General features: G+C 45.6%; 1 protein-coding gene across 1 annotated transcript in view; it reads left to right on the plus strand.

The window, feature by feature from the left end:
- The first annotated feature begins 405 nt into the window (after positions 1-405).
- Positions 406-10,921, plus strand: part of fto (FTO alpha-ketoglutarate dependent dioxygenase) — a 276,971-nt gene continuing 266,455 nt past the window's right edge. The window contains exon 1 of the mRNA XM_063188264.1: positions 406-534. Within this exon, the coding sequence (XP_063044334.1) occupies positions 406-534 (129 nt within the window). The remainder of the gene's footprint in view (positions 535-10,921) is intronic.

Consider the following 10,921-nt stretch of genomic DNA (forward strand, 5'->3'; position numbering starts at 1 on the left):
AAAAACATAAAATGGGGCATATTACTAAAAGAAAAACATGATTTTGCTTGAAAGAAAAAAACAAACAATAAAAAAACAGCAACTCCAAAGCACCACAGGCCTGTGTGATTCACATTCCCAGCTGAACCCTCCATGCGAGTTGGTGCTGACTGACAGCTCCACTGGAAGCGCGAAAACAACATGCATAGGAGCTGTACATTTAAAGATTTCCGGTGTAGGCGAAGTTGCTGCCTGACCCGTTTCCTGCGAATTGGTTTATGGGACTTGTATTTTAGCTTGAAAGATATTGTGTAATAATACCCCTCAAGCGTTTCATGTATAGTTAAAGCATAGATAAACATGCTGTGGATGTCTTGCGGAAAAGAAAACATGCTCATAATTTTAGTGATAGATGTAAAATAATAGATGTGTAATAACGACTCTATAAGAAAACTACAAGTCCCAGGACCTCCCTCCACGAAAGCGAGGCTGTGTAAACACTATTCCAGGAACATGAAAAGATCGGATGACAGTGAGAGGGAGAAGAGAAGAAAGGTATCGCTTGTAGTTTTCTCTCAGTTCGCTGAGCATTACATGAAGTTATGCAATGTTTAAAAAATGCTTTGAACTTTCCACACTGGTGTTGCATGTGTTATTTCGTTGTCTAGAAGGCAATGCAAGTGAGCCTGTCCATCACATGGTCGTGTTTCGCCTTGTTACCTCATTTTCCTCTCCTTTTATTTTATACCGACCACCATAATCAGAAGCACATCGTTCCTTTTTGTTGAGAAGCCCCAACAGTCTTTTACATGACACTGTTGTTTGACTGTTTGGCAGTTTGATTGAATTGTCAATGTGTACACATCATGTCACGCCGGGTGTGTTGTTACTTGTTAGCTAACATTATGAGAAATCCGTTATCCCACCTGTTCTCTTGGTCCAGGTATCATGACAGAGGTGGCTAAGCCGCCGATGTATTCAGAATTATCTTTTAATTTCGTCATTGCAACTGTCACTATTTTTGTTAAGGAGATGAAATCGTATCAGCTAGGAGAACGACTGCATTCATTCAAAACGCGCCTGCAAACTGTCGATGCAGGTCATCTGAGGTCATGCAGCATCACTGAACTCCCAGTCGCTGCAGGTTAGGGCAGAGTCATCTACGCCAGTGTTTCTCAACCTTTTTTTTAGGCGAGGCACCCTTTCAATTACTGGGATTTTTCAAGGCACCCCAAAGCAACAAGCTGTAACATGGCATTGCATCGGATACCACAAAAGCTTAGAAGAGTAACACATTTGGAGATGTCACACAACCTACGTTTGAAGTTGCAGCTTACTGGGGCGACCTATATTTACTTTATTGTGCGTAAATGGCAGATGAAAGATTCCACTGAGCACTGACTAAGCAATACTTTATTAATTTAGACAAATATGTGTTAAATTACATAATTTATTTATCAGCCATGTTTCCGCGGCACCCCTGAGGGGGGCCTGCGGCACCCCAGGGTACCCACCCTGGTTGAGAAACACTGATCTACGCCAATGTTCTGGATAGGGTTGTGGGCCAGCCTACCGCTGGATGTCTCATGCAGATAGTTCTCCCTCTCGTCCATCACATCCCTGTATCCCCTCAAAAGTGCTAAAGTGGCACACAGGGGATGAGAACGTGAGCCTTGGCAGATTTGTTTACAGCTCAGGTGCTGTGCTAGGACAAACGGGATTGAGAAAGAAAAAGTCCTGCCAAATATTGCTTCTGCCTGTGCTCCCAACACAGGTGATTTCACTAATTGGCTCATCCACCTGCCTGAAGGGGTGTGTGGTTGGTAATTAGGATAAGCTGTTTCATTGTATTGGCTGGAGAAAATCTGCCCTACAAAAGCATATGAAGTGACTACATATTTTGTCAAAATTGGGTTTAGACTAAAACAATAGTCATTAGTTATTACATCTCCTTTATTTTGTGACAATGGTCCTTATGGTCCAAATATGGGACTACCTTGAAAACCTGTTATAATACCTTAAATAAAGCTTTGCTGTAGCAACAAGTGTAGTAGGTGTAATGGATGCCAACTAATGGAGTTCGATGGTAGAATGTTTGTAAATCTCCCTCATACAGTATCGGTTGCACAGAGCTATCTGACATTTAGCTGAGTGTGAGCGATCTCGTGCTGTGCTTCCCATGCCTCTTTCGAACTGGAGTGTTGACTGGTAGTCGGTCGTGGGTTTGAGCACAGAGTGGCGAGCTAGCACAGATGACCTCAGTAACATAGGACACATCAAACATAATGTGCAGTGTCTATTTCCAGTAGCAGTCACACCACTTTTTATTTTATGGAGAATTTCAACATGCAGTTGTATTGCTCACACACTACCCTTCACCTGCCAATACCTGAAGACCCAGTATTATTTCAGCCCTTTTCGAGAGGGCATGGATTTGTTTACATATGGATAAAAGTGTCTTAACATACTCCAAATTATCATCCCAAAAGTTAGTACTGTGTTGTAAGTTGTCTGTTGAGTGTTGATGTTGCATAACTGATATTGCATTAGATTAGTAGCTGCACAAGTTAATTTACTTCGTCACTTAATCTAGTTTACTCCTGCACCACCTTTGTAGTATAGGCCCCAGATGACAACCATGGCAACCACTGGCAACCATGACTTCACATGACTCACAATCTTCATAGACTTCATCTTCCATTGTGAGCAGATGATATGAAGTAGTCAAATTTAGCTTCATGAAGTACAGTAAAAAAAAAGAAAAAGAAAAGAAACAAAGGTGCTCTGCAATGTGATGCCACAGTTTGGTTACTCTATCGGTCTGATTATGTGTACCACATTGTAGTCAGCACTAGAGCTCTAAGCTCTTTGCAGGCTCTCTTGAGGATTGTGGAACCTAGCAGCTTATGATTAAGCTCAATGTAGACTCAATGTGTACTTGATGTGTTTCATAATGATGCTTACAAGCCCCAGGTGCTGCTTGGTTAGATGTCAATCATATCTATGGAAACATGGGTATGGGTGTAATTTACACTATGATGGTCATGAATGACAGTATACGTATACCAGTTTCTTAAAAATTGTATTTCTAGCTATTTGGCCTAGAACCTGCAATAATTTATTTATTTATTTTTTAATATATTTTTAGGGGCTTTCATGCCTCCATTCGATAGGACAGTCTGAGACGGTGACAGGAAGCGAGTGGGACAGAGACGGGGTGGGATCGGGAAATGACCCCGGCCGGACTCGAACCGGGGTCCCCGTGGGCATGCAAGCCCAAATGTGGGGGGCTTAGCGCGATGCGCCACAGCGCCCCCATAACCTGTTATAAATGTACTATATAGTATACACGTATAGGCCTACTATATAGTTAAAACTTCTGTTTCGAGTCAGAGATACAGGGCAAGGGCTCCTCTGCCATCGGAGCTGCAGCTTGGCCATCGTGTACGGTAGCTGAGGTGTGGTACTGATGATGTACCTGCAAGCAGAAGGTGCACTCACTGTGTAATATTTTAGTATTTTATTTCCAGAATTCATGCTGCCCATTCACAGATGCTACCTTTTTCATGAATACTTAGCACCACCATCAAATCCATTATGACTGGGAAAATTGCACTTTTCAATTTCCAGATGGACATTTTTTAGCTGCAAAATGTACTGTACTTTGGTCATGCGACTAAATATTAGTTTTGTACATAGTAAATATTCATGGAAAGATCAAATTTGGCAATAGGCAGCACAATTGCAATGAACAGCAGAGTTGCAATACCTACTCTGGTCACAGTCCTACACAGTGCACCTTTAAAACAACAGCTGCTCCATATCACCTCATAGGCCTTTCATTTGACCGTTCAACTTTTCGACCCTCAACCCTTTTTCAACTCTCTGTTTATCTTTCTTGCCCTATTGAGGTAGACCTGGGAAATCAAACGATCCATAATGACCAATAATGGGTTTTTGCTGTGATTAAGGGCTAAATGTTTGTTTGGACTTGGTAGAATGGCAAAAAACACTTGTGGTGCCGTGCATCAGAGGAACATGGTCAAAACACACCGTAGAAGGCAAATAAACACAACTTTGCAATGCACTAATTACGAACAAACTTTGGGGGGTGGTGTTCGTTCATTGTGGATTACAGTAACTGCCAACTGCCATACTTTTAGTGTCAAGCTTCCAATTTCCACATGGCTTCATCACATCATAAAAAAAGATTTGTCCTGGAGGGCGAGATGAATTGCTTGACAATAATAGCGCCTTGCTCAACAGTGAAAAGCCAATGTTTCAGAGACACACCCCATACGGCTCTGTGTGGCTCTGCTTCAGGTGCTGGGGCCTTGGAGGTAATGCCTGTGGTCAGATGTGTGGCTTAGGGGTGTGAAGGCAAGACAGACAGAGCTGACAGAGAGATGAATGCTGCTGTGGTTCTGCTGTGCAGAGCCCCCGTTACGTACAGCACACCTGCCCTCTTTCTCTCTCTCTCTCTCTCTCTCTCTCTCTCTGTCTCTCTGTCTCTCTGTCTGTGTCTCTCTCTCTGTGTCTCTGTCTGTCTCTTGCTCGCACTAAATCTCTCTCTCTCGCTCATTCTCTAATCCCTTTCTGTCTCTGTCTTTCAATCTCTCTCTCTCTCTCCCCTCTCTCCCCCCTCTCTCTTTCTCTCTCTCCCTCTTTCTCTCTCACACACACACACACACGCACACGCACACACGGACTTGGCTGCTGCCTGCGATGGCACATGTGTTTGGATCATGTCTGACAGCACAGAAACTATGTAGGACGTGGTTCCTCCTGTTTATGAAAAGCGGCCCTGGCGACCATATGAGCGGCGCTCAGGCAACTCTTTCCAGCTGGCCCCCGGGCAGGCAGGCAGGCAGGGAGGGAGGGAAGGCAGGCAAGGCTGGGCTGGGGCAGAAAAAAAAACGGGCCGGGCATTTCCCAGACAAGACTGGTCCACTAGGCATTGAGAGAGACAAGGAGGCCTGCTGTGTCAATGTTATAGCTCACAAAAATAGTTGACATCTAATAGGAGCCATTTTGAATGCAACAGCAAAAAAAACCCTTTAGTTATATCTGCCTATTTCAGATAGGCTTCCTGTAGCGGGTGGCATGAGGACTATGAGGGGAGGGCCAGGCCAAAGCCATCAACAGTTCACTGGGTAAATGCACTGTATGCCCCTATGGCCTATCCAGCCGTGGAGGCAGGCAGGGCCTAATGACTCCGCTTCCCCTTGCCGTCGACAAATAAAAGGATGAACAAGAGGGATTGTGATGGCAAAATGGCTGGAAAACCGCAGAAACAGCCCCAATTAGAAGAGCCCTGTATTTATCCCAGTGGCTCGTTATAATAATCCCGGGGTCTACTTTATCATAATGCGTAATAACGGGAACATGGCTGTAGTCTTGTGCACGGAGCATGTTTGCAGTTACGCTCAATCATTCGGACGTACGGTGATGTGTCCTCTTGTGTGTCACTTTAGCAAATGTAAGCTATTTGTCTTTTAAAGCCCTTGAAAAATACTGTACGTGGACCTGTTTCAGGATTCCCCTCTTCAATTTAAAAAAAAAAAACTTTACTGCCATGTGTCGGGCATGTGCAGTCTGACAAAACCCAGAAAAGAAAACGTTCACAAGATGTCTGTTTGGTGTGCTAATGGGGATAACGTTGGCCAGTAATCGTCTACACCAAAATGATCCTTAATTGGAAACACACTCAGAAGTTCACTTGCAAGTGGAGTAATGCCCAAAAAATGTATGGAAATGAGCCGTGGCCAAGCGTTTACCTTTTTGCAGTCTATATCCCCCCCAAGAACATTAGCATAACCCGTGACAGTGTCCAGTAGTTTTTATTGTAGCGCGGCTTTGATAGGTAGGGGTTAGCAGTAGCAAAGTTAACAGTGGGGAAAATGAAACAGCGATCATATGAAAGTGCTTTTGTTCACTGCTGATGTTGAGGCTGTGCTGTTTTGGCTTTCACACCTCCAATGGCTTCACCTCTGCGTGTGCTGACATCAAACGTGGTGTGTTTCCGATGTTGAAATGAAAGAGATCGTCCGATAGGCTGAAAAAAATAAAAAAGATGAAGGGGATCCATCAGGGGTGTCGGCATAAGTAATGATCGCATAGTGCGAACAGATGTTTGGAGGTTCTCTGTTGCCCAGGACATCCGTCAGATCGGCCTCATTGGCTTTCTTTCTTTTTCTGTTTGTGCGTTAGGTAGAGCACAGCAAGCTGTTAGTTTGGGGTATTTAATTTCTAAACACTCATTAAAATGGTTTGTGTTTCCCTTGGTGATTCTGTTAAATTAACAACTAGCCGGCTAAAAGCTGATTATGTGGCCACACATTCAGACTTGGTTCATCAATCCCCGCACACACACACACACACACACACACACACACACACACACACACACACACACACACACACACACACACACACACACACACACACACACACACACACACACACACACAACGCAAACTAACAACCTTTCCCCCTTCTCCTCCTCCACACACTCACACACGCACACACACACACACGCTAACACATAATGTTGCCCTGTGAATTAGTGTAAAGGTAACGATTTATGGCGACTAATGCAGACGCGCTGTCATGTCCTAGCTGATGTTTTAGCAGGAGGTGGTGTCAATTTCCTCCGAATCAGCACTATTTTTTCCCCACTACCCATATTCCCTCCCACTCCTCACACCTCCGGGCCTTTTCCTCTCCTCTTTCGCTCCCGAGTTCCTCGACACGTTTCCCACCTCTATTAATGAGCCAATAATTGAGAAATAGTGTCGGTTCCTGACATAAAACATGCGTAAGGAATACATAAGGTGGCAGGAGCAATGGTGGTGCTGTGTGTGTGTGTGTGTGTGTGTGTGTGTGTGTGTGTGTGTGTGTGTGTGTGTGTGTGTGTGTGTGTGTGTGTGTGGGAGGGGGTGTACATGCATACAAGGCTCTCTGCACTGCTGGCTGAGACAGATTTATACATCCAGGCCCTCCTTCCCCAGTATGAAGGCATATAGGGAGTAGGGAGGGGTGCAACACAAAGCCAGCATGGAGGCTCAGGGTTTCATCAGACCCCCACCGACCAGACCAACCAAGGCCTGGGTGGATGGAGAGAAAGAGAGAGGAGAGAGAAAGGTGTATGGAGGAGAGGTGGGGAGGTAGAGATCGGTGTAGAAAGAAGGGGGGGAGATGGGGAGGGAGAGGTGGATGGAAGGTGTGCGTATGTATGCGTGTGTGTCTGTGTGTATGTGCGTGTGTTTGTATGTGTGTGTGTGTGTGTGTGTGTGTGTGTGTGCGTGTGTTTTGGGTGGTGTGGGGAGTAAAAGAAACGTAACAGAACGGGGGGGGGGCAGGGGAAATACTGCCCTGGCTGATAATGATACCATTACACTAATGGAGGGTAGCAAATGAAGGAGAACCCAGACACCCGGGCTTTATTACCGGAGGGGCCCATTTCCTCGCTGCATTCCTAATGGCCTGAGCCCACAGTATTGATCAGCCCATCAGCCCCGCTAATCCTGCCCTGAATTACTTATCGCTGGCGCGGGACGTCGATGCTCAAACGACCCCCCCACCCCAACTGCATGGGTCCCGGGTCCACACTTCTGTTCTTGCCAAGGGGGGAGAGAGAGAATGAGAGAGAGAGACAGAGAGAGACAGAGAGAGACAGAGAGAGAGAATGAGAGAGAGAGAACCTGTCGGAACCCAGGCAGCAGCAGCCCCACCCCCCTGCTTACACGGCCCCCTGATTTAGGGCCGAGATGGGACGGTGTCCAGGAGGTCTCCTCTCTGGATGGCTGGATGGATGGCTTTACTGTAAACACAACAGTTGGTGCTCACTCCTATTGTTTTTTTTTCTCTAAGCAGATGGGCAGTGTGTGTTTGTGTGTGTGTGTGTGTGTGTGTGTGTGTGTGTGTGTGTGTGTGTGTGTGTGTGTGTGTGTGTGTGTGTGTGTGTGTGTTTGTGTGTGCATGTGTGTGTGTGTTTACTCATGTGTGCATTGTTTCGCCTACTGTGTGTTGCGATTGCGATGGAGGAGGCTGGACCCATTGTGTTGAGTAAATGTAAGGCCCTTTCATTTAATTAAGGATGAGGGAATTACCACTTCTGCCTCCTCCTCCTCCTCCCTCTTGCTTCTCTCTCTTACAGCACGTGTTGGGCGAGCGGAGGCGGAGGAGGTGGTCGGCACGGGTGATAAGTATGTGCGCTGATGGCCTCCTCGTTCTGCTTGTCAGCCGTAATTGAGCCGTGCCTGTAAATAAGACAAGCGAGCATCATCACGCTCTCTGTTATCTACTGCTGTCGTTTAGGGAACTCTCTCTCTCTCTCTCTCTCTCTCTCTCTCTCTCTCTCTCTCTCTCTCTCTCTCTCTCTCTCTCTCTCTCTCTCTCTATCTCTCTCTCTCTCTTGTTCTTAAAAACAATAAAAAAACATTGAGCAGAAGCCATATTGTCCATGCTGCTCAGTCACACCTGAGAAGGGTGGGCCTGCCTGCCTGTCTGTCCTGCCTGCCTGCCTGCCTGCCTGTCTGCCTGTCTGCCTGTCTGCCTGCCTGCCTGCCTGCCTGCCTGCCTGCCTGCCTGCCTGCCTTCCTGCCTGCCTGCCTTTCTGCCTGCCTGCCTGTTGACCCACCTGCTGGGAAGTGGACAGGGGGGCAGAGGTGTCAAAAATAAAAGTAAAAGTATCTTTGTGGTGTAATGACAACACTAGTACATGGCATTACATAGCTGTTACACCATTTACTCCATTGTACCTAAGATAGATAGACTGTGTTTTACTGAAAAAACACTGAAAGCCTAACAAGGACCCACCACAAACTTGATCCAACTAGCGCAGAGTCAGCTGATCGTAAGACAAGTACATAGGTCTACTTTTTGCTCAAATAAGTTACCTGTATTGGGAGGAAACTGTATTTCTTTTTTTTTACTGTTACTTTTGACACCTCTCGTCAGTTGTCCCTGGCAGGTAGAGAATGCGCGCACATCAGTGGTACAGGTGCTGGACAAAATAAAGTAACTGAAATAAATGATAGAAGTCCGCACACACTGTTAATGCTCCCAGTGATTTATTTGCACAGTGAAAATAAATCACTGGGAGCATTAACAGTGTTGCAGACTTCTATCATTTATTTCAGTTGTCCCGTGAGAGAGGGCGCCCAGAGTTTTGGCACCCTGTTAGATTGTATTGAGTAGCGCAGGGGCAGCCTTGGCCTACTGGTTCGGGAGTCGATCTTGGAATCTGGGGGTTGTAGTTGGTTCAACTCCCACCTGACGTAGTCCATTCATGGCTGGGCATCAAACCCCACATTGCTTCAGGGACTGTAACTAATACCCTGAAAAAAGTCGCTTTGGATAAAAGCGTCAGCTAAGTGTAATGTAATGTAATGTATTGAGTAGGGGCCTTTTCATATGACTTTGTCCTGGACCCGGCTGTCAGTGCCTGTATCACTCCCTCCAGGAATTTGCGATGTTGCGATTACAGTGTATGTACCCCAACCCACACTTCCCATCCTCTCATCCTCAACATCCACAACATCCTTCCATCCACCCATCCTCCCATCCTCACCACTTTCACTCTGTGAAGTGTCTGGTCTGGCTTGGGTCATGGAGAATAGGCTTGATGGAAGAAGTACTGTGTATCACTTGTGTAGTACGTGTGTCACACCAGATAAATAACATTTAAAGTGTTGCATTAAATGGATGTAAAGACTTCTATTTGTTTATTTAGGAGTCTGGTTGGTGTACACGAAAAGTTTCACAAGTGAGTGGCCAACACTCATCAACATACTTTTGCCTTCTGCTGAAATCTGGATTGAATTCCCCAGCATTTAGCCTAAAAGTGGAAAGGGCACGGAAGGGTGAAATCCATGCGTGTGCGTGCGCGTGTATGAAGCGTGTGTGTGCGTGTGTGTGTGTGTGCGTGTGTGTGCATGACTTTATGTGTTTGATTATGTGTTGGAGCATGAGGAAAAGGCCCCAGAACAGAAGGACACATTTTCCAACTGCCCGAAGCAGTATGGTCTGTAGGCTAGGGGTGGGTATTGGCAAAGGGTTCACGATTCGATGCGCATCACGATACACATGACACGATGCGATTCTATCACGATGCATTGCGATTCATGTACTACTGTGATGCATTGCGATATTTACTTCAGTAAATGTGTAAAATACAGCTTATTTGTCAGTTGCTGTGTAGCTTTCTTAAGTCAGTTCATTCTATTTAAGCATTCTATCATCTGGGAGAGAGCTTACATCACAACAGAAATATTACCTATTCTCTACTGAACAAAATAACCCGTGGCAAATCGAATTTTATTGTTATCAAATAATCAATTGTCATGAATCCATGCAGTATATTGAGAAAATAAGTATCACGATACCTTGTCATGAATCGATGCATTGTATCGTGAGAGTAAGTATCGCGATGCATCGATATGACGATTATTTTGCACACCCCTACTGTAGGCTGGGATATGATTGAAATCTAGACTGTTAACTGTGCTTCAAATGATTTTTTTTAATTGACATGGGCCTCGTTTCCGAAAGGGCCTTAAGTACTACTTAACGCTACGTGCTACGTAAGTTCACACGTAACACCATCGTAGAGCTCAAGGAGCGTTTCCCAAAGCCAACTTAGCAAAGAACCATCGCAGGTTGACTCGTAACTCTAAGAGCAATCCACGAGTGGTCTGGGGTTGTCTTAACGCGCTAAGATTGATCGTAGCGGCATGGCACAGTGGAGACACCCACAGGATATGAAGGGAAAAGAAGAAACCTGCGCATAAGATTGCTGTTTTAAGACGCGAGAGGCATGGCACAGTGGAGACACCCATAGGAAAAGAGGAAACTTGCGCTTCAAGTTGATGTTTTAAGACGGGAGTGTAGCCTAAATATCATGGCAGCACAGTTGACACTGCAACGAAAATAAGAAGGT

The sequence above is a fragment of the Engraulis encrasicolus genome, chromosome 22, assembly GCF_034702125.1.
Source record: "Engraulis encrasicolus isolate BLACKSEA-1 chromosome 22, IST_EnEncr_1.0, whole genome shotgun sequence".
Lineage (NCBI taxonomy): Eukaryota > Metazoa > Chordata > Actinopteri > Clupeiformes > Engraulidae > Engraulis > Engraulis encrasicolus.